The 24,745-nt window shown below is 43.3% G+C and overlaps 1 protein-coding gene and 1 long non-coding RNA gene across 15 annotated transcripts in view; one reads left to right on the forward strand and one right to left on the reverse strand.

Moving 5' to 3' along the window:
- The window catches only part of ORC5 (origin recognition complex subunit 5), a 167,181-nt gene that overhangs the window by 111,772 nt on the left and 30,664 nt on the right, over positions 1–24,745 (reverse strand). For 12 of the 14 annotated variants that reach the window (XR_006176663.2, XR_010590791.1, XR_006176664.2 and 9 more), the window contains exons 8-12: positions 24,060–24,108; positions 22,838–22,928; positions 12,425–12,477; positions 10,276–10,388; positions 5,849–5,896 (exon numbers count right to left, since the gene is read on the reverse strand). Coding sequence is in view for 8 of the 14 variants with exons in the window: in XM_042859356.2 (XP_042715290.1) it covers positions 5,849–5,896; positions 10,276–10,388; positions 12,425–12,477; positions 22,838–22,928; positions 24,060–24,108 (354 nt within the window). In the remaining 6 variants the exon portion in view is untranslated. The other 2 variants (XR_010590860.1, XM_065558964.1) reach the window with 2 other exon arrangements.
- On the forward strand, positions 14,817–18,955 carry LOC135973840 (uncharacterized). Its single transcript, XR_010590894.1, has 2 exons — positions 14,817–15,265; positions 17,056–18,955. It is a non-coding gene; the product is annotated as an uncharacterized LOC135973840 (long non-coding RNA).

Raw genomic sequence — 24,745 nt, forward strand, 5'->3', positions numbered from 1 at the left:
TTTCATGCTCTCAGCATGCTACTATAGTTCTCTCTTTTCTGAGCCAGCCAACATGTTTGAACTCCCTCAGCTGAAAGAGGGGGCATTTTCAATTGGAAGATAGACTCCTGTTGTGTCAATCACACTGGAACTGGATGAGAGGTACAGCACCGAAAGTCAATAGAAAACTCAGGGTACTTCTACACTACCCGCTATTCTTGTAGCTGAAGTTGCGTATCTTAGATCGATCCCCCTCCCGCCCCCAGTGTAGACCAGGCCTCAGTGTCAAAGACAACACCTGACATGCTTGAACATACAAAGTATGCTTAGGGAGATGCTGCAGTTGGAGCTCTATCTCGCAGAACTCTCAGTAGGGCTTGCAGTGAACTGGAGCGGTATCACTCCATCAGTTATCTAGAAAGGGGTATGTCTTATATAAGCAGAAGTGGGAGGTTTGCTTGTTGTAGAAAAAAAAATTATGGCCTAACAGACTGAATAATGAATTAGGAATCAAGATCTCCTAACTTTTTAGCCTGGTTCTGCCCCTGACTCCTAGTGCCCTTAGATAAGCCACTTACGGCAAAATTCTTTGCTGGTGTAAACTAGCAAAACAACTACTGTTAGTGAACCTCCATGAGTTTACATCAGAGATTTGGCCTCCGATCTTTGTGTCTCACTGTCAAGGTTCCTTCCCCACTCTGAACTTTAGGGTATAGATGTGGGGACCGGCATGAGAAGCTCTAAGCTCAATTAACAGCTTAGATCTGGTCTGGCTGCCACCACTCCCAAGCACTAATTCCCTTCCCTGGGTAGCCTTGAGAGACTCTTCACCAATTCCCTGGTGAACACAGATCCAACCCCTTGGATCTTAAAACAAGGAGAAATTAACCATCCTCCTTCCTTTCTCCCACCAACTCCTGGTGGACCCAGATCCAACCCCCTTGGATCTTAAAACAAGGAAAAATCAATCAGGTATTAAGAAAAAGGCTTTTAATTAAAGAAAAGAAAGGTAAAAGAAAACCCTCTGGGAGAGATTAGCATACCTGCTACTCTCACAGACAACAGATTCCAAACACAGAGGATGCTCCCCTGGGCAAACCCTTAGTTACACACACAAAAAATACCCAAATATCCAATTTGACTATTCCTCTAATTGCACAAGACAGGTTACAAAGAAATAAACATAAACCTATTTATTTCCTTCACTAATACTCACTACTTAATACGAGGCTGAATTCTGGAGCTTTCCTACTCCGGTCCAAAGTGAAACTCACAGACAAAGGGAACTTCCCTCCTTCCCTTTGAACCATCTTGTCCTCCCATTGGTTCCTCTGGTCAGGTGTCAGCTAGGCTAGGTGAACTTCTTAACCCTTTACAGGTAAAAGAGGCATTAACCCTTAACTATTGTTTATGACACTCACTTTCCTCACCTGTAAAATGGAATACCTACCAGCCAATGTTTACACCTATGTAAGTGACTAGGTCAAGGAACAGTAATATGTGAAATGTAATGTGAGAAACAGGATACCGCAATTGCTCCGGAGAGCCACTTAAAGTATAGCATAGATCAGATTAAATACAGATTAAACCCTAGGATGCACTTCTCAGTTTCTTATATGGAACCATCTCAGTACCCAGGAACTGGAGTTTAGTGTCAAGGGAACACATTCAACTCCAAGCTATTTTCCATTCAGTAAAGGTGTTTTCTCAATTCGAATAAATGGAATTATGCAGAATACTTTTAGGGGCTCCAATCAGGGATTCTAATTAGAATCAATCTTACTTTGAAGCTGAATATTACAAGGAAGTAACTTGAATCCCAGGAATTAGATCATTCAAGTCTTAGGAGCAACTTCCTATACCAGCAAAGCAAGGCTTGCAGTCTGACTCAAGGGTGGCTAGCCCAAAAAAAAAAAAAAAAAAAACCACACTTTAAAAAGTTGTTTTAGGTACACGTGGCAATGTTCAATGTAAATAGTTATTCAAAAGGTTCATTTTAATTCGAGAGAAAGAATTCTTACTTTAAAAAAATATGTTTTGTGGTCATGACAAGTGTTAAATTAACCACACAAACTTCTAAGAGTCCTCTATTTATCTGAAAGTCATTTATCATGTTGTGGGCCGCAACGAAAACTTCTTCAATCCACACTACTCATGTGCCTCAACCCTGTTGTAAGGTAACAAACACTTACGCTATGTCTACACTACGTGCTAGGGGTGTGATTCCCAGCTTGCATGGACAATCACTGAGCTAACAAGAACATTAACGATGGTGAAATCGCAATAGCATAGGCAGCAACAGCACATCTTAGCCATGCTGTGACCCAGGGACCTCTTGGTGTCAACTGGCAGAGGGGTGAATAAGGTTTAGAAGGTTCCACTGCATCTGACATCTCCAAAAGAGTGCCAAAGGGTGGCATGTGAGGTCTCAACACACTGGTCATTTTAGTCATTGTGAAATATATGAATGAGCAAAAATTCCATTCAGGCAGGGGATTGGAGACTCATCTCTTTTTGTTTGGTCAAGTGTGAATTGTCTCTCTCACAAGGTAAACCTATCAGCATGCGGAGCCAGATGCTAATTAAAAGATTGCAAGGTCAACAAGAGGGAGACCACAGGGAAGAACAATCAGCAGGGGATGCCCTGATTATGAATAATGATCAAAAAGCTATTTTGATATATCTGGGATTGCAAAGAGGACAGTGTGACTCATCTCGTGAATGGAAGATCACAGCCAAGCCTGGCTGTAATAGGTCAGAAGGATTTTGGATGAATTTTTATTCTATGTCTTGTTAGTTAAATATAGGCTCTAGAAAGTGTGTTATGATTTTATATGTAACCATTTGTTTCCATTCATTCTACTTGCTTCTTCATGAGTCTGTATTCCTTTGTTAATGTCTTGTTTTTCCTACAAACATATATAAGTACCGTGTGTTGAGCAGAGCGGTGATCCTGAGATATAACTGGTAAACTGGTCTGCACTATTCCTTTGGGAGCAGTGGATCTGTGAATTCAAAGAGTGTCCAGTGGAACAGGTGCAGATGCTCCAGGAGGACACTTGTAGTGCTCAGGGATTGCAATATACCTTATCGTTAACCTGTAAAGAGAGAGCAGGGCTTGCAGAGGCCTGGAAGGCAGTGCTTGTATTGCCAGAGGCTGATGGTGTTGGGGAACTGACCTCCAGTAGGCACAGATAAGGCTTCCTCGTGATAAGGGAAGGTGCCTCAAAACTCTGGGTGTCACATGCCAAGTACGTCCTGATCAGTTTCAGGCTTGTTTGTACTCAATGAGAGGTAGTGCAAGTATGTGTATGAGAGCTGGGAACCACACCTCTAGCTTGTGGTACAGATGCAGTCATAGAGAAGTTTAAATCTGCATGCTAATACTGCTAATAAGTGTGTGCCAGTTAGTGACAACTGAACAGATGGAGGCTAAAAAACCCAGGAAGTAAGCAGAGGTTTAAATAACTGAAAACAGAAACAGGCAGGGGCTTTATTTAAAAAAATTGGAAATAGGAAAAGAATTTGTAAAAAACAAAACAGAAAAAGGTAATTGACTCAGAATCAGCAATTTGTGCACTAACTAGTTTATGCCTCTGCATGATCTTATCACTGTTGCATTGATCTCCTTCCTCTTCTTATTCCATGTTAACTCACTTTTTGCATCTGGTTTTACATTAGATTGTAACACATCTAATGAAGTTGAATGTGGGGGGGCACGGACCACATGTTACTATGTGTTTGCACAGCACTTGTGGGTGCTTACATAAATAAATAAAAATAAAATAATATAATAAATAAAAACAATCTTTTTTTAATGTAAGTACATCTGTCTACTAGGGATTGGACAGAGACATCAAGCTATCTCCAATAAACTACCAGGCTAATGGTGCTAACCCTTGGTCACAGTCAGTCAGTCTGAATCCAATTCAAAATAGAGACCATGAGCTGGAGGGCTCTATGTCCCAACATCAAATCTCTGGTTATCCAGTTGCTTTGTGTTCCTGTCTTTCCCCATCTTGCCACCTTAAGTGAGATATTATTGCCTATAGGAAAGGGAGCAAGGCACCTCTTGCAGCTGGAGGGAAAGGAGGAAGATTTGGGCTGTGATGCAGTATTTATTCATTCCTGTTCCCCTTTCCCTCCCACAAGACCTGTGATCACAACTTGAGATGTGGATGTTTTTCAGGGTAGAGAACAGTCCTGAAAATAATTAGAATCTTTGAAAATCCTCTGGAGTTCACATGCCAGAGGCAAGACACACAAGAGTTCTATAACTAAAGGATACTTGCTTTCTAAGAGTTAAGGATTTACAACACAGATGTTAATATAAATAAGTTTCTTAACATTTCACATAATTCTAGACACCGGTGAAATTATGTGGCTTAAGAATTTCTTTTTTTAAATATACCAATTTACACATATGCTACTCAATCAAAGGATCAAAGTCTCTTCTGGCATACACTGGTGCAACTCCACTGAAATCCATACAGTTATAACTTATTTGGGTAAAGGGTTTGGCCACTATTCTTTAAATCCTTTGTCCTGATGGAATTATTACAAATTTCCTTAAGGAACATACATTTTCCTTATACACAACAGACAAGCAGTCAAACTTTAACCCTGGGTGACTAAAGTTAGGCTCCTAAATCCACATTTAGGCACCTAAAAGTGGTCTGATTTTCAAAGCTACTTTACATCTAACTGACCTTAGTGGGGTTTATGGGTACTATGACTAAGGCTAAGATTTTGTCATGGTTATTTTTACTAAATGTCATGGGCAGGTCACGGGCAATAAACAAAAATTCACGGAAGCCGTGACCTGTCTGTGACTTTTGCTGCTGCAGCTCCATGGTTTCGACCACCACAGTAGTGGCTGAGAGCTGTGGGGTTCCCACTCTGCCCATGGCGGCTGGGACTTTGGGAAATATGGTCACCCTGGAGAGAAAACAGGACACCCCAGCCACTCACCCGAGGCATCCCCCTCCCTCCATGCGAGGCTGTCACCTGTCGCTGGAACCCTGGGGAGGGCCCCTTCAGGAGTCTGTCACCTGTGGCTGGAACTTTGCAGGGGGCCCCCTGTCACTTGTTGCTTCTGTTGCCGGAACCCTGCCAGGGCCCCACTGTGGGCTTTCAGCTCCAGAGTCCTGCAGCCCCTGGGGCTGAAGCAGAGAATGTCATGGAGGTCTCTAGAAGTCACAGATTCCATGACTTCCATGACCTCCGTGACATAAACATAACCTTAACTATGACCTTCTAAATACCAAGTCCCATATTTGCTAACACATTAGTGCCTATTCAGTTAACTTTATACCTAAATATGGATTTGGGAGCAGAACTTGAGGCACTAGATTTGAAGATTTTGGCCTATTGTTCCTCTCACATTGTATGTGCACAGAATTTTGCCTATAAAGTTTAAACTTAGTTTCAGACATAAAAGAGGATGAAGCAAAAGGTCTCTGCTTTTCTAACATAATGAGCCACATCAGTTTTTTTTTTTTTATAAGCAAAACCACTGCACCACTTCACATCTGAAGAAAATGCGGTATTGGTTTTAAAAAGTAGAAACACGAGAAACGTACAAATTGATGTTGTTATCTAATAAGACCAGAAGTGATCTGCACTACATGATTGTAATTAAATGTAGTGCGTGGCATCTTAAAATAAAAATATGTCCATTAATAATGACAACAATGCCTTGTATGAAAAGTAAATATCAAATAAACCAATGCACTAGAGATTATAGCATACAATGCTCTTGTATGCTTTTTAAATCATACATTCAGGTGGGGAAGGAAAAATATATAGCCACTACTACATGAGAAAGCAGCATTTAGTTGTGAATAAGGATTGAAAGCTAAATAAATACCTTTTCATGTTTTTTCAGAAAGTTTGTCTTCTTGATTTTCCCATGATGCTGTAAACACAGAAGGAAAATATGAGCAAATATGACATAGCAAGAAGTTACAATAATGTTATACAACTTGAATAGGGTGAAAAAAAAATCAACTAACATACAACTATTCATTACACATTTATAGTAATGTACTACTACCATGGTTCTGCCTACTTATCACATGCCAATTAGTTATCTTTGTCCTTAACAGCAATACTGCTTATTCAGTACCTAACTCTTAATATCCTAACATACTCTAGGCATTACTTCTTGGCGCTCTCATATCTGAACTGTGTGAACACTGGGTGAAAACTTTCACCCTGCAGTGTTGCTGTTTGTAAAGTGGTTTGTTGAGGGAAATGTATAAATTTAAAAATCAGAAAATTAAATACTTAGCCATCAGAAAATAATTAACATGACACTAATCAGAAGAGGCAGAGAGCCATTTCTATGAGTCTTCTTCCACCACACCCCCTCCTCAAAATCAGCTTTAGAAAACGCTGAAGTGTGTTTCATTGTTAGTTCCTTTGTCTTTCTAGAAATGGGAAAGCGGCTGACACTTATTTTTAAATGCAACCAGTTTTCCTTGTATAGACTTCAAAAATGATGTAGGTGCACTCAGTTTTCTTTGGTTTATATCTAAGATGACAACAGTATACCCACAAAATAAAGCAATAAAGTGTCAAAAAGAAGCCAAGATACAGGATGTGAAGGTCATGTCAGGGGTAGACAGGTAACAATGTAATTGGAATAAAGAAAGTAACTGATGCCCTGTGAGCAGATAAGATTAATCTAGAACAGGGGTCTCAAACACACGGCCCGCGGGGCTATTTCCTGCGGTCTGTGCGCCCCCCAGCCTACATCCAGGCCAGGGGTGGGCAAACTACAGCCGCAGGATTGCCCCTCTCAAGCCCTGCGCCACCCCCCGAAGCAGCTGGCATCACGTCCCTGCGGCCGAGGGGGGGGGGGAGGGCGGGGGAAGAGCAGAGGGCTCCGTGTGTTGCCCTGGTTTCCAGGCACGCCCTCCTCCCCCCCCCCCCCACACACACAGCTCCCATTGGCCAGGAACTGGGAACCGCGACCAATGGGAGCTTCGGGGGAGGTACCTGGAGGAACGGCAAGCAGCGCGCCAAGCCCTGCGTGGTTCCTCCCCCGCCCCCGGGGCCGCAGGGATGTGGCTCCAGCTGCTGAGCAGAGCGGTACGGGGCCGGGGCCAGGGCAGGCAGGCACCCCCAACCCCCTGCCACACCCCACACTCCCTCCTGCACCCCGCACCCCAACTCCCTGCCCTGAGCCCCCACCACACCCCTTCTGCCCCCTCTGGGGGCAGGGAGGGGGCGGTGTTGGGGTGGGGACTTCGGGGAAGGGGTTGGAATGGTGGCAAGGAAGGGGTGGGAAGAGGTGGGGCAGGGGCAGGGCCTCATGGAAGGGGTGGAGTGGGGGCAGGGCCGGGGGCAGCGAGGGGGGGATGTCAGTGATGCGGCCCTCGGGCCAATGAACTAGTCCTCATGTGGCCATCCTGGTCATTTGAGTTTGAGACCCCTGATCTAGATGGATTGTGTTGTGGGAGAAAGGATTGGATCAAGGAAGGGCAAAGCACAGGGGCTGAGGAAGAAATAAGGAATTGTTGGAGGGGTAAGGGAAAGATAATTGGAGTTTTTAAATTACCTGGATTGTGGGTGATGGGTTACATGAATTATACTGCTGCAGTTTAATAGTTACATTAAAATCTTATTTGTAATGTATTTTTAAAATATGTCAAGGCTGCTCACAGTACATAGATAGGCATCCTTTTTAGCATTAGTATAAAGTATAAAATACACATGTACACACTTCTTAAAATAAATTCTAAGCAGATTTTCAATATGGTATGCAATAGAACAAGACTATTTTTTCTTTCAGTCCTACTTTGCACAAAACGGTGACTTCCTGTCAACTGTTATCCTTTTTCAAAAGGGCACTTAAAATGTTTTGCAATTTTTCCCTTAGAATCTCTTATGTTACATTGTACTGGAATTTCTTTCAACTCATGACATCACTGTAGATTTATTATTTTGTTGTTGTAATTGTTTGTCAACATTCTGCTGCTTTTAATTTGCAACATTACCTCAATTTGTCTACAGTGGTAACTATTTTAATAATAGTATTATCACCTTTAGGTTAATGGTTCAGCAAGATTCCTTTGGTTCACACCTATTTCACTGATTATGAGACTTTGGTTAATGACTCCAATATAACGTTTTTTGCCCAAATCCCACCAGATCTCATTAGAACTCCAACAACAACAAGTTCTCCTGCTACAGCTCCCAGGAGACACAGACACAAGATTAGAAAGCTTCTCCCAAAGTGCTATTTGTTCTGGCTTTTGAGACGTTGGTAATTTGTGAACCTGGCCTTAACACCTGATTAAGTGCTCTCAGGCAATACTTGTGGTAGAAATGGAGATTATTCATACTGTAGCGGGGTGGTTACTCCGCTCCTGCCTGGAAGGGCTTAAAGCAGCCCTGGCAGAGGGCTGCAGCTCTAAAAGCTGGGCCAATTGGGGAAGTAGCCACAGCTGGGCCATGCCCCAATCAGGCCACAGCTGGCCTGTATAAAAAGGCTGGGAGCCAGGAGTTCAGCAGTTTCTCTCTGCATTCAGAGAGAGAAGGGCCTGGCTGCAGGGAGCTAAGACAGAGTACCTGGGTGGAGCAGGGCTGGGGAAAGGCTGAGGAGCTCCAGCCTGGATAGCCCCAGGCTGCAGCCTAGTAGGAGGCCAAGGGGTACTGGGGGTTGCAGAGGGCAGCCCATGGGTAGGCTAAGGCAGCAGGTCCAAACCCAACCTTGCCGGTGATGAGTGGCCTATACTGCAGTCTGCCCCAGGGAGCGGGGGCTAGTTGGTGACTGGCAGTGGCCTTATTCTGAGGCGACGTAGGGATAGTGGGTGGGGGTTCCCTGGGGAGGGGAGACCCTAGTACTGAGGGGTGTACTGCCACCCCAGATAAAAGGGCACCAGGGTCCAGGAGGGACATGGGCGCCAGAGGACAGGCGGATCACCGGCCAGTATGGGGTGCTCCAGGACGCTGGAAGAGCTAATTCCCAGAAAAGACCAGCAGGAGGCGCTGCAGGGGTGAGTCCGCCCCTCTACACATACTTTATCAATGCTTAACAAGATATTTAACTTGCCTAATTAAAAAGCCATGAAATTTATTACATGGCCTCACACTTCGAAGGTCTTTGAGACGCATGTCCCAACTATGCATTTCACTGCACTGAAGAGGAACAGTAGTATGCCCATGCACAGGGACTGAAGGACTGGAGCCTGATTTCAGACATGCTACAATGAAGGGGATAAATAAAGCTATATCTTTTCACCACTCAATTTCCTTGCTTTTTTATGTATATATAAATAAAATAAATGCTTTTGTTGACTCATTTCCCACAGTTAAATTTAGATCCTGAGGAGAGAGAGAAGTCAGCATGAAATCAGAAGTTAAAACAGTGGAGTCATTATTCAGCAAATAAGTTCTTCCAGTGATATTTCTCTTGCCAAATGTTTGTTAGAAATGAAATATTTGGCTATATACACATTTAAGTTATCATTACAAATAATTCTCTCCTCTTCTGAAGTACATACAAAACGATACAGACCAATGTGAAACATCTACAGTTTTCATTATAGGGACATATAACCACCATAAAAATGAACACCATGTCCAAGTTAATTACTTAATTAGTATATTATCATTAAGGACTCCAGTACATGTCCATATTTTAAGCTACAGTATATTTATAGGTTTTGAGACTGAGAAAAAAAAATAGAGATTTCTTAAAGAATTAGCAAGTTTCTATCCCTAAGTGTTCTCAGTCTCTCCCATTTCTTATCCTTGCCTACAACACCTACACATTTTACAATATAAAAACCCTCACTGCTACTAATATAACTGCTCACTTTGCTTTTTGTTGCAACCTTTTCCTCTCCTCCGCCGCCTGTATTTTATCAAATTAAGGCCTCTATTCTCCAGACAGATGCAAACCCTTTAGACCCACATGGAATTCTGCTCTCTTCCATGGGATTCAAACTGTGAATAACAGTACACACCAGCTCTTTGATTTGCAGGATCACAAATACTTCAGGGAAGGGAACTATGTCGCCTTACAAATGCCATGCAACACAATAGTGCTAGATAAATATTATGCATATTTTAATGATCAAAACAGTTCATTTTTCATATTAAACATCAGTAATGAGGTGACAATTGTCAACATACCACAATATGTGATCCAAAGTCACAGTTTTGTTCAAATCAAACAAATAATATACAAAAGAGAGCTGAAAGTGAATGACCTAAAGGAGTTCTGACCTGAGTGAAGAAGTATGCACGACTCCAGCATACAGCAGTAAGAAAAAATATAGTTACCTTAAGGAAGAACCTCTTATCTGTCCTGGCAGGATTGTAGGAGGCAAGGTAAGCAGCTATTAGAAGGAATTTGGAGTAATAAGGAAGTTCTACGTGAGCATGTGCAGAAAGTCCTATAAAACAAACACAGTTTATGAGTCACCGAGGGAGCATTCTAACCGCAAGAGGTTTAAAATTAGACTAGTAAGTTTTGTTCTGATTCTCAAGGGCAAACACATTGCAGCATTCCTCTTCTCTGCCTGCTCCATTCCTGCAAGTAAGCAGAGATGGATATTTGCTACAATCCGGATATCCCGAGAGTCAAGCAGGCAGTGCTGTGGGACAATGTGGCATGCATGGGTCACCCCTGAAACAAAACAAAACCAGCACTCAGTTTGCTAGTGGACTGCCCTAGAGCTCCCAGGCATTATGGTAATACAAAGATTAAATATATACAGCAACAGATGACAATTTCCTGCAATATCCAGGGGAAACTTTATTGAATGTATGTATCATTGTAGGAGAGGATTTGTACGTAATTCCATGGAGGACAGGGACAACAGCCCTCCAGGGACAGTGGGTGATGATTAGGCAAATTTACTCAGGTTGTAACACTTCCAGAGAGTTACCACCACCTGGAGAAAGACTCACATATACTGGTTCAAACTGGATTCTCCAGGAACCAGCAGGCACAGAAAGGATTTTTGGATAAACAGCCTGAGTTTAAACTGACTTAGAGCCGTCTTTCTGATTCAGCAAGTGGACAGGATCTCTGGTCCATGGTTGCGGGGATCCTTAGGGAAGGACTGGAAGGACTTTGGCCTACTGAGGTCCCATAAGAGTAAGTGTTCTTGTTCTGTGCAAAAGAAATAATGACCTGTAACAAGAGGAAAACCCCTGGGTCGGGTTTAAAGGACTGTTCACCAGCCAGAGCCCTTGTTGGAGTCAGGGGATGATCTCTGGTAAGCTTATTAGCATGCGTGTAGGTTTTTTTTTAATTGTTTTTAATGTTTTCTCTGTAATGCTTTCACCTTAAGAATAAATGTGCTTACTTAGAAAGAGCTGTGTGGTAGTTTAACAGTGGGCAATTACATTCTTTACTGTCTCTGAACAGAACAGCAAAGCAAAGCAGATCGGCTTAGGCAGCCTGAATTTGTTGGGGAGGTGACAGTATAGGCAAGGAGCTGTGCAGTCTTGAAGTACCCTGGTCATGAGGAAGACAGTCACAGGTCTACACCCAAGACAGGTGATGGCTTAAGAGCCGGAAGTGTAGAGGGGGTGCCCTTGCTGGATCATGGTGAGGGAATACAGGTCCAGTTACCCTGAACTGTGACAAATACCACTACTAAGAAGAAGATAGTGGTTCCCAGATCATTGATGAAATCTGAACTGGGATCTTCATTTGCTGAACTGGTTTTAAAAAAACAACCCTCACATTTTTAAACATTTTCAGGCCAATCTGGTTTAAGACAGTTTGATAATTTTGCCATATCCACACTAGCTAACCAAACTGTCCGCTTACCAATTGAGATTTGACCTAAAGGCTGCTATAAACTGTTCAAGGGACCAGCTCCACAATGAGCCAGACTCCAACTAGGGAGTCGGATTGCATCTTTGAACACACATCAACGCCCAGGCTGTGGCTGGTTTCTCAGCTGCAGCTCAGCTTCTGGACATTTTGGTTTTTTAATTTTATTTATGATTGAAGGGTAAAGGTTTCCAAATCACTCAGCCCGATTCATTTGGTCTAGTCTACTATACATGCATTTTGCAATTTTACATAACCAAGGGTATTCCGTGATGTATCTTTCCTCCTTCCTTTCACCCTTCCATTTCTACACTTATCTCTTTCCCCACTTTCCTCCAGTCATTGTAATATTTTTTATTTAAAATGTGTATGACCAGCAGCTCAAGCTACCTTATCTTCTCTGTTGGCCGGAGAGGTCAGTTTCTTAAAGGGTCTATTTTGTGACTGCTCAGTTTTGTCTTTTCATCTAGACTGTTCCCTGCCCTATGTAGCTTGTCTTCTGTGCTTTGTACAACACTAAGCATATACCTGTCAATGCTCAAATAAACAAAAGTTGCAGGTTTAATCTTCATACTTCTAACAAATAAGGTTTGATCACATAGGAGTAGTGGTTTATTTAGAATTATTGCATCTATTTGATACCTTTCAAGTGCCCAGGTTCTCCATCATCCTGCTGTATTCTCTCCCACTGTGAGCTAAAAAAGAAAGACAGGTGTTTAAAGAAAGAATACCTGTCATATCCAAATGAAAAGAGAAGTTACTTACCTTGTAGAGTAACTGGCGTTCAAGATGTTTTGTCCCTATGGGTCCTCCACATCAGGATCCATGGACTCATGAACCAAAATTTTGTGAGCGGGTCCAGACCTGTGCCCTATGCATCCTTGTGCTCTGGTACAAGATGTATAGGGTGGGGGAGGGTTACCATCACTTTGGTTCCTTCTCAAACAAGTCTATACAAAATGGGAAAGGAGGAGTCTATAAAGGAAGGATTGGCTCCACCTAAACCTAAACCAAAATGGAACCAGATTGCTGACATGTAAAGTTAAGAAGGTTATAGAAGAGTTTTTAAAGTAAGGGCTGAGGGAAAGCCAACAGGTGCAAAGGAACACATAGTTCGGATGGAAACATCTCTTAGGGAAATATCTATTAATGGCAATTCTCTATATCCTAGTAAACAAGATAGGAATGAAGTTGATAGAGTACAGGTAGGAACTGAAGAGAAACAGTCAAATGAAAAAAAAAGAGTCCCATTCAATTACATCACATAATGGCAGACAGCTAAAAAGTGAAAAATTTTATAAGTGTTTGTATATAAATGCTAGAAGTCTAAATACTAAGATGGGTAAACTTGAATGCCCGGTATTAAATGGACACCCACACCTTGAATACTGCGTGCAGTACTGATCGCCCATCTCAAAAAAAGATACATTAGAATTGGAAAAGGTACAAAGAGGGGCAACAAAAATGATTAGGGGAATGGAACAACTTCCACATGAGTAGAGAGTAAAAAGACTAGGACTTTACAGCTTGGAAAAGAGACAATTAAGAGGGGATATGAGAGAGGTCTATAAAATCATGAATGGTGTGGAGAAAGTGAATAAGGAAGTGTATTTAATGCTTCACATAACAAGAACTAGGGGGGGGTCACACAATGAAATTAACAGGCAGCAGGTTTGTTTTAAACAAAAGGAAATACTACTTCACATGCCACACAGTCAATCTGTGGATCTCGTTGCCAGGGGATGTTGTGAGGGTCAAAAGTATAACTGGGTTCAAAAAAGAATTAGATAAGTCCCTGGAAGATAGATCCACTAGTGGCTATTAGCCAAGATGGTCACAAATGCAACCCTATGCTCTGGGTTTCCTAAGCCTCTAACCGCCGGAGGCTGGGACAAAAATGGATGGATCACTTGATAATTGCCCTGTTCTGTTCATTCCCTCTGAAGCATCTGGCATTGTCCACTGTCAGAAAACAGGATACTGGGCTAGATGGACCATTGGTCTGATCCAATATGGCCTTTCTTGTGTTCTTAACGACTCTGAAGCTGAGGGGAAGGAGGGTGAGTAGTAGAGCACCCATACGGACAAAACATCTCGAAGAACTCCAGTTACTGTACAAGGTAAGTAACCTCTCCTCCTTCAAGTTATTGCTCCTATGGGTGCTCCATGTCAGCAGATTCCCAAGGAGTACCCCAACTGAGGGGGAAGGGTGCTGAGGAGGTGGATTCAGTATGAGCCAAAGAAGAGCTTCGCCAAAGGCCACTTCTAGAGCTGATGTACAGACAAGAGCACAGTGTTGAGAAAATGTACTAAAGACCAGGTGACAGCTTTGCAAATGTCCAAGATGAGTACGTTCTTCAGTAAGACCAGATAGGGAGACTGAGCCCTGGTGGAACAGGCAATCTTCCTAGGTGGAGGACGCACCTTTGAGGCTTTGTTACAGGTGAGGATGCATCCTGAAATCTGTTTTCAATCTTTGCCCTTTCATTCTTTCTGCTATGGAAATAAAAACAAATAGTCTAGAAAAAGCCCAGGGGCTTAATCCTGCCAAGGTACATTTTTATGTATCCAGCATATGGATACTCCCTTGTTCTCTCAAAGATCAAGGCTTGGGGTAATACACTGGTAGATGAATGCCCTGATTAATGTGGAATTCTGATGAAGCTTTAGGCAGAAGACAGTAATGGGGACATAACATCACCTTACTGCCATAGAACAGTGTAAGGTGGGTCAGTCTTAAGTGCTCTGAGTTCCCCTACCTTTCTGATTGAGGTGATGGCTGTGAGGAATGAGGTCTTAAAAGGACAAATGAAGAAGGGTACAATTCCCTGTAGGTTCAAATGGGGGCGTTTCTCAGAGCGTTCAGGACTAAGCTGAAGTCCGTGTTCAGCAAGTTCTTCATAAATAGGTCAAAGTTAAACAGAGCCTTAATGAATCTTGCAATGGTTGGGTGAGAAAAGCTTGAAAACCTCTTGAGGGAGGAGTGAAAAGCTGTAATGGCAGCCAGGTGAACCTGAACTGAGCTCAGTGATAAGCCTGGGTGTAGGAATGCATAGCTCCCGAATCGCTAGCCCACAGGCGCGGCAAACTGCTCCCATGGCTACGAGGCTGGAGTGACCTTCAATCCAGCGTTTGTGTTTGGGAAACTTATTTGGCTGATTTGATTGTACCCTCGCAGCTGGTGTCCACGCGCTCAAGAGATGGGTTCGTTATCTTATGTGCATGTATACTGCCTGGCTTTTCTATGCGCAAGAATGTAACCACTAAGAAGTGTTGTAAACAAAGTAAGGAGAGAAATAAAAACCCCAGGAAAGTTTTCCTGGGAGGCTTTTTGCAAGAGGCTTGTAAAGCTCTCTGGCTACCAACAAACCTGGCGTTCTGTTTCCTGCGTCGTCACCACAGCTGGTGACCCCGACGTGATACCCCTCTACTCACCGGCTGGATACGCCGAGCGCGCCCGCGGCTGTTTGCCGCCTCTTATTCGTGAGTATGGGGGGGAAACTTTCCAGTGCCCAGAAGGAGCACGCAAGAGAGTTACAAAAGATTATAAGGCAGCGATCATGTGTCGTTGTCTCGGTCGCTCATATTGAGGACCTCCTAAGGGAAATAGATCGCCAGTGCCCCTGGTATCCGGACTGCGGGTCATTACAGCTTTTTGATTGGATACGGATTGGGATCACCTTGTATAGTGAACCCCGTGCCCCAGTTCAGCACCTGCTGCTCTGGCAGCGTTGTAAGGAGGCGCTGGAGGGGTTCGGCCCCGACGGCCTTAAGCCGGTTTCCCCTTTGCCCCCAGGTGATGGGCCACCCCCCTCCTGCCCGCAGCTGACCCCCCCTGCGCCGCCGCCCGTGGCGGCGCCCCCATGCCTACCGGTCGGGCAGGGGGGCGCTGTCGCCGCGGCGGTGCAGCCGGTGCGCAAGGCCGGTCTCTTGACCGACAAGGAATCCAAGTGTGGGTTCGAGGCGTTCCCCGTCTCTAAGCGAAATAATGGAAACGGGGGGCGAGTAGTGGACTGGGAGGCTCTCCCCTACTCGGTTCTGCACGAGCTCCGGGGGATCTTGAAAGGTGTGTCTAATGGTTATCACTTGCTCCCCCAAGATTGGAAAGACATATGTCGCATGGTGCTGTCTCCCGCGCAATACGTTGTGTGGGACAGCGAGTACCAGCGAGAGGCGCTTGCAGCAGCAGCACAAGATGGGGGGGCTTATCTTGCTGAGCAGTTATATGGCACAGGGCAGTTTTCGAGCATCCCCGAGCAGGCGGTGGGCACGCCCCAGGTAGCTTTTCCCATCATTGGCCAGTGTGCCCGTCGCACGTTTCACAGGGTCCCCGCTGCGAGCGAGTTCTCGAAGTCCTTCGACCCTGGCGGAGTTGCTGCAGGCATGTACTGATGTAGGCACTCAAACCCATCAGATGGCCCTGCTGACAGCTGCCCTGCACAAGGGGCAAAAGCCTCAGGGGAACTGCTTTAACTGCCACCATCCATACTGATGATTAGGCGTACGGCCCTCCCCCTCCGTTGGCTCACTAATGAGCCCGTATGGGTTGCGCAGTGGCCACTTTTCCCCAGAATATGTGCAGTGTATATTGTAGCAGAAGTAAAGGAAATGCAAACCTACCAATATAGGTTGTGTTGTCTTTTTCAGATCACTGTGTGTTTAAAAGCAATGACTGACTACCCAGAAGGGGTAGACCTCTGTTCTTTTGTTTTTCAGATCATCAGAGAAAACGGATGCCAGCTGAACAGCATTCAATGTACCATGCATTTACTGGCACAATAGGGATTATTTTTGTGTTTTATGGCAAAAATTGTTGTTAAGAGTTGCATACCAACAGTCTTTGGAAGCAAGGACATGGAAGGTTAACCCACTCCCCATATTGCCCATGGGATCCTTCTGGCTACCTCAGATTTCTAGCCAGAGGGCTGGGGAGGGAGGAAAGCAATTAGACACCTGAGGTTGTACCGAGTGCACTCCTCAAAAGTGGGTGTGCTTGTCCCGGTTTGTTGCTCCAAAGCTCTGTAATAAAGTTATTTTACTGGAAGAGTGAAGGTTTCCTTTGTAGGTTAAAAGAAGCCGAGAAAGGGAGAAGAGGAAAAAGCACAGAATGAGTTAACTGAGAGGAAAATACAGCTTGCAGGCTCATCCAAGGCCACAGCCAAAACTTGGCTGACCCCCAAGACAAGGGGGGGCTTAAATGTGCCCGAGCAACTATGAGATTTGCAAAACACTGCCAGGCATTAATAAAATGTGTTAGGTTTCTTTTCTCACAGGTAGAGAAGTGCTACCCAAAGACCCTAGCACCCCTGCCATTTATTAAAACCAGGAGACTGAGTCTATGTAAAGTCCATCAACGAAAGACTGCTTTAGCTCCATGCTAGAAAGGCCCTTTCCAAGTCCTGTTAACCACCAACACCGCTGTAAAGTGTCAAGGACTACCTGCCTGGACCCATGCTTCTCACTGTAAAAAGACCCCTCCACCTCGGGAGGACCTTTTGACTAATGATAAGCCTATTTCTCCTTCTAGTTCTGCTGTGCCGTCTGGACAGCAGGAAAAAGGAAAAAAAGACAAGGTGAAGTGCTAGTAACCTCTCCCTTGTCCACTGACAGACCTACTGTGCCTCTGAATTTTTCCAGAAAAAGCAAAACCATTACAGGGTGATGTGCTAGTAACCTCTCCCCTGTATGATGCTAAACCACACTGTTTCAAGAGAAGAGAAGAAGGAACACTTGCTTCCTTGAAACCACAAAGTCCAGGAATTCCTGACTACAAGAGACATTAAGAACTGACCCTGGTAAAGAAACAAAGAATTATAACCTGGAAAAAAAGAAACTTGTGGGACCCATGCTTGGGAACGTGGTATTGATTGGATTTTGGGGTTTATTCTACAGGCTGCGCCCTGTGTTTTGGATAAGTCCTTCAGTATGTATTGCCTTCCCTAATTGGATTTTAAATGATAAGTACCAAAGGCACCTTGTTGCCATTGCCCCTGCCATCTCCTCTATTACACTATTACCCCTGTAACACATCCAAATACAGACAATGACCCAGAAGTTGCTGACAGAGATGGTATTGAATATCACTGAGGCTGGGAAGGCATTGCAGTGGGATCTAGCATGTTCAGGCTTGGCCCACTGCCCTTACAGACACATCAGGAGTACCATCTGATCTGCGGCCATGGAGACATACTTAGAGACTTTCTGGGTAAAAGTGCAAACGTTCTCAATGCTCCTTCCAAGCATATGGACCGGTTGAGGGGGTGTGGCCTTCCACATACCAAATCCTGCCGGGTCCATGGGGAGGATGCATGTGGGATTGAGTAATTCACCAAGACATCTGGGAAATTAGACTACCTGGTATGCCCAGTTAATTTTAGTCAGTGCTCCTGGGGTTACACCTGACAGGACACTTACTTTTTCAAGTTAATGACAGCTATGTGTATGTTAATGACACCATATTACAAGACATGCAAGGTCTGTTAAGTACTTGCCTTGTTCCTGTCTGCAAACCACCCAGCAACATCTGGGGTGTGAGACAGTGAAAGAAATGTGTTGTTTTAAGCTTACTGATAATAGTAACCGTATGTAATAGCAAATTGATATGCTAAAATGTTATGCTTAAGCCATCCGCCAAGACGTTTTTCCTCCTTGGTGGGATTATATTTAGTTATAGCCACCCTTAGAGTGGATGAAGACCCTTTTATAGTATGGGGTCTTAGTTTTGATGTTTGATGTTTTATTTTGCTGCTTTGTTTAATGTATACCCAATCTAGTGGCATTGTGTATGCTACCCTGCGAGAGTGTTTTGTTTAAACACCGCATCTATAAAATAAAACAGGGGGGGATGTAGGAATGCATAGCTCCCGAATCGCTAGCCCACAGGCGCGGCAAACTGCTCCCATGGCTACGAGGCTGGAGTGACCTTCAATCCAGCGTTTGTGTTTGGGAAACTTATTTGGCTGATTTGATTGTACCCTTGCAGCTGGTGTCCACGCGCTCAAGAGATGGGTTCGTTATCTTATGTGCATGTATACTGCCTGGCTTTTCTATGCGCAAGAATGTAACCACTAAGAAGTGTTGTAAACAAAGTAAGGAGAGAAATAAAAACCCCAGGAAAGTTTTCCTGGGAGGCTTTTTGCAAGAGGCTTGTAAAGCTCTCTGGCTACCAACAAACCTGGCGTTCTGTTTCCTTTCCTGTGTCGTCACCACACCTGGGGTTTTAAATTTAGGGGGAGGGATAGCTCAGTGGTTTGACCATTGGCCTGATAAACCCAGAGTTGAGAGTTCCATCCTTGAGGGGGGCCACTTAGGGATCTGGGGCAAAATCAGTACTTGGTCCTGCTAGTGAAGGCAGGGGACTGGACTCGATGACCTTTCGGGGTCCCTTCCAATTCTAGGAGATAGGATATCTCCATATATTATTATTATTTTATTATATTATAGGTAATTGAGAACATGCATGAGGAGAGACTCAAGAGGAGGTACAGATTGATGGGTACACCAGGCTTGAAAACATCTTCATATCTGCACATAGGGTTTCCACTATTGAGCCGTATCATTTGATCTTCTGAAGAACAGTCCTGTTGTATGCTAGAGAGCCATCTAGGAGCCAGGCATGGAGGTGGGTCACAGTGCCTGACTGCTGGGTGAGGAGATCTGCTGCCAGAGGAAGATGAAGAGGTGGTCACAGGGACAGGCCTTGGCCATGATGGCACTATGATGATGGCCACCACTTTCTCTTGTGTGGACTTATTTAGGACCTTGAGAAACAACGGTGCTGAGGGATAAACGTAGAGTGACATGTGAGGCCAAGGGGGTGAGGGCATCTCCCAACAAGTTGTGACTGTGCCTTCCCCTTGAACAGAAGTGTCGGTACTCTACATTGATGGTGTCACAAAGATCTCTCTGGGGAACCCCAGGTGGGACAGATCTTCTGAAATACTATGTCACTCAGTTCCCACTGCCTGCTCAGGAAGTCTACTACAGTGTTCTACGGTCCCAGCAGATAAATCACTAAAATCTCTATGCGGTGGGATATGTACCTCAATTCCATAGTTTTATTAATTCTGTGCCTAAGGACTGGGATATTGCTCTTCCTTGGTGATTTTTGAAATACATTGCAGACCTGCTGCCCAGCATTACTCTGAGTGGCCCTGATGTTGGGTAGGAAGTGATGGCAAGTGTAATGGACTGCACTGAATTCTAAAATGTTGATCTGGAGAGAGGTCTCCATTGAGCTGTGAAGTCCTGGAAATGGGTGCTCCAGCCTATTAGGGAGGCATCTATAGAGATGATCTTTGTGGGGGGAGGACATGAAAATGGAACTCCCAAAGCAGATCTTTTGAGGCTCCTTCCACCTATTGAAGAAGCTGATGACCCTCTGAGGTATGACACCCACTTGGACAATTTGTGCATCGCCAAACCTGAAGACAATAGGAGTGTAGTCTTGTAAGGGATGTTATGGATATACAGGTTGCTATGTGGCCAGGAGTCGAAGGCAAACCCTCACTGTGGTTTGCAGGTCTAATGTATTGTGGAAATGAGGCTGGACATTATAGCAAATCTCTCCATGGGCAAATATGCTTTGGCTGTAATGGTGTCCAGAATGGCAGAGGCCCAAGGAGTGGGAAAGAGACAGGGTCCTGTTGGTTACTGACTGCACCTCGAGAAAGGAGTGCATCGTCCAAGTAGGGAGAGACTATTATTCCCATCTGACAAAGATGAGTTGCTACCGCCAAGGGCACTTTTAAAGACCCTTGGAGCAGTTGAAAGACCTAGGGTAGGATGCTGTATTGGTGGTAGGATGCAGTATTGGTAGTAGTCTTTGCCGAGAATGAACTGCAGGAAACATGAGAGAGAAGGGTGCACAGCTATACGAAAGTATTTATCTTGAAGGTTGAGAGAGAGAGACAGACCAACCCCCAGAGATCCAAAGAGAGAATGATCAATTCCAGGGTTACTAACCTGAATCACAAAGAGGATGAAGCTGTTCAAAGTCCTGAGATCTAAAATCAGTCTCCATCCTCCTCGTCTTGGGAACCCAAGTAGTACAGTACCTGGAGTAGAATCCTCCCCTGATAAAATCCAGTGGAACTGATTCAATCACCACAAAGACTGCAAGAGATTGTACTTCCTGTCTTAAGAGACCCTTGTGAGAATGGTCCCTGAAAAGGATTTAGCTTCCAGTTTTTAAAGGATGCCTTTTTGCCTCTAACCACTTCTTTTACTTTGTTGTTTAGCTATGGTGGCAATTTTTGGTCCTCTTACTATGTTTTTTAATGTGGGGGTATACATTTAATTTGAGCCTCTATTATGATGCTTTTAAAAAGTTTCCATGAAGCCTGCAGGCATTTCACTCTTGTGACTGTACATAATAATTTCCATTTAACTACCTTCCTCATTTGTGTGTAGTTCCCCTTTCTAAAGTTTAATGCTACTGTGGTGCTATTCCTTGGTATTTTCCCTCCCACAAGGATGTTAAATTTAATTATATTCTGGTCGCTATTACCAAGTGGTTCAGCTATATTCACCTCTTGGACCAGATCCTGTGCTCCACTTAGGACTAAATCAAGAATTACCTCTCCCCTTGTGGGTTCCAGAAATAGCTGCTTCAAGAAGTAGTCATTAATGGTGTCTAAAAAACTTCATCTCAGAATCCTATACTGAGGGACTGCAGATATCCCCCATTATGATTGAGTTTTCTACCTCTATAGCCTCTCTAATCTCCTGGAGCATTTCACAATCACTATCACCATCCTGGTCAGTTGGTCGATAATATTTTCCTATTGGTATACTCTTATCATTCAAGCATGGAATTTCTATCCATAGACATTCTAAGGTACAGTTTGATTCATTTAAGAGTTTCTCTATTTGACTCTATGCTTTCTTTCATATATAGTTCCACTCCCGCACCAGCACCACCTAACGTGTCATTCTCATGTATGTTGTACCCTGGTATTACCATGTCCCAAATAAAAAGTTGATCAAGAATTTAATTCACCACCACCCACCCACCTATACATTCTTAATGCTATTTAAAAATAAAATAATCCCATGAAGAGAAGAAGGTTTTTGTTCCATAAAAGCAGGAGGTGAAGGAAAGAAAGGAACTATGGGTCAATGATGGTGCAGTGGATTTATAAACCTTGCCCCAATAAGATAGTTTTGAGAAGCTTGTGTGTTGTCTCTCATATTTATAGTACCTTAAAGAATTCTGAGGTTTGCATAGTAAGAGATGAATGATACAGTGTGGAACTTGAGGCAATTTTTAAAAGAGAAGACAATTTCAGTTATCCTCATATATTATGGTGATGGATTTCCATGTTTAAGAGGTTATGAATTATTGAAAAGCACCCTATATTTTTTTCTCTATCTCCTATCAAATCAAATTATGGGATTTATTGGATTATAAGCATGTTTAAGAGAGGTTTTCATTTTTGTAAATTAAAATGTAAATCAATAATAAAACCCCAACACTGAAAAAAACCTACCCATTAAGTATACCAAAAATTAAAGACTATAGAACAAGAGAGGACACTTGAGTCATACCTAACACATCCAATGATAGCAGAAACACCTGACCTTTGTTATAAAAGGGAGGAGCTGCTGACAGAACATTATCCATAAGGGGCCCTCTCCTTTAGGCTGCCCTCCCCCTACAGTCTGAATTGTTGTTGACTTTCCAGGCATGATGCAATGTCCACCTGTTTGCCTGGGCATTGGAGAAGGACCAATCACATCTCCATTGGTGGAGGACTGCTTCAGTGTCTAGTTAATAAATAATTTTATATGCTTTTTGCCTTAAAATCTACTTCACACATTAATTTAATAGTTTCATAAGGTCTCGTAAAAACACACTGTGAACACTTGTTTGTATTTTCCTATCTGAGACACACTAGTAAAAATAGTTGTAGTATTTTATGGCTGCAAAGAAACTGATGTTAAAAGAAAAAGGAAGAGTCAATCTGGCAGGAAGAAATACTACTCACCACATATATGACATTTTAAGTAAGGCTTTTGAGAGGCGCATGGCTAAAAATAAAAAGGAACACTTACCTGGATATTTCCCGGAGATAAACAGTCTGCATTGCTTTCTTCAAATGAGATTCAATATTTTTCCAGAGTCGACGTGTGTCACGTTCATTTGCTGCATAGAGCCAAAATCAGTTTTGTTAGTGTAAATTCTGAAAAAGTGTTTAACCTATAGAAGAGTGGAATTCAACTGAATAGCTGAATAGAGTCAGACACACAAAATAATCAGTGTGACATCCTGACATTCTGAAATATTTGCATTACCAGGATACAGAATTATCTTCTACTTATGTAAACACCACGCTGCAAGGCAAGGATGTTGCACGTTGGTTAGATAGTCATGGAGTATCACAAAGTAACAGAAGAGCTGTTTTCACTCTCCACTCCTAGGCCTCAGAGGGAAGGTAGTTTCTCCCTTCCCTTCTCAGCTGCTGAGGTATGGGGAGAAGTTGTATAGGAGGGAGCAGCTGTTAGAGGAGGGGAAAGTGCTTGGCAGCAGATTCCGTCTCATCTCCAATAAAACACTGACTAAAAGCTTGTTAGTCTGCTTCTGCTACAGTCCAAATGTGTGCATTAGAACATTATAACATAGGAACAGTCATATTGGGTCAGACCAAAGGTCCATCTAGCACAGTATCCTGTCTTCTGACACAGGTGCCCCAGAGGGAACAAACAGAACAGGTATTCACCTAGTGATCCATCCTCTGTCGCCCATTCCCAGCTTCTGACAAACAGAGGCGAGCACACCATCCCTGCCCATCCTGGCTAATAGCCATTGATGGACCTATCCTACATGAATTTATCTAGCTCTTTTTTTAACCCTGTCCCAGTCTTCTTACTCTCTCCTCATATGGAAGCCGTATTAGACGGTAAAAGCAACACTGCTGTGATTGGCACAGTGAATGGAAAGTGGATCAAAGCCAGGCACTCCAGAAGAAGCACAGGTTGAGTCCCACTGTTTCAGATGCAGACTGCTACTCAGGCCTGGTCTACACCTAGCTACATCACTCACTGGTGTAAAAAATGTACACCACGAGAGACATAGTTAAGCTAGCCTAAGCCCAACGGACACACTGCTACGCTGATGAAAAAATTCTTCTGTCTAGCTACAACCTCTCGAGGGAGTGGATTTACTACAAAGATGGGAAAAACCTCTTCCATTGCTGTAGCAAGTGTCTACACTACAGCAGTGTTGCTGCCGTGCTTGTAACGTAGAGACAGCCTAATAGAAAAGAAAAGCACTTACCTTCTCCTCTGACCACTGGTTCACAATATTTAGTAAAATTTAGTGCAGCCTGCAGAAAAAGACAGAAAAATTGACAATGTATTAGACATGGTCAGTCTATACTGTACAGCATCTAACACACATCTGGGTGATGTAAAGTGAATAAAAAATATGTTTCAACTACTAATTATGGCATTTTACTTCCAAGGTTTTCACTCTGACTTATGTCATAATGTTTCACAGTGTAATATCCACGTATACAAACATAAAGATGACATTCACAACAAAAGCAAAGACAAACTTCCACAAAATCTTTTCACTATAGTATATTGATGAAAGTTTTTTTTTTTAATACAGCAACTATCTTTTTAAACCAGTAGTGCAGAAAGTAACTTACTGAAGACAACTTTATTTCCTTCACCCTTTTTTTGTTAAAACTCACTGTTTCATCAGTGTTGCAAATATGTTCAATAATACCTTATATTTACATGCAAATACAGAGAAGAAATGATAATTAATTTTCAGAAACCCTTCTTCCACTTTCAAATAAACTATTTTTGCTTAAGATGAAAATGATTTGTTCTACTCTACCTAGGCATCTAATAAATACTTTTTCCAATTTGGATAACCCTATGAAGTTGGATATTTACTAATTGTGATGGGGTGGACTCCCCACACTAGCCCTGGCAGGTAGGCCCAATCAGCTA

This window comes from Chrysemys picta, chromosome 1 (genome assembly GCF_011386835.1).
Source record: "Chrysemys picta bellii isolate R12L10 chromosome 1, ASM1138683v2, whole genome shotgun sequence".
Lineage (NCBI taxonomy): Eukaryota > Metazoa > Chordata > Testudines > Emydidae > Chrysemys > Chrysemys picta.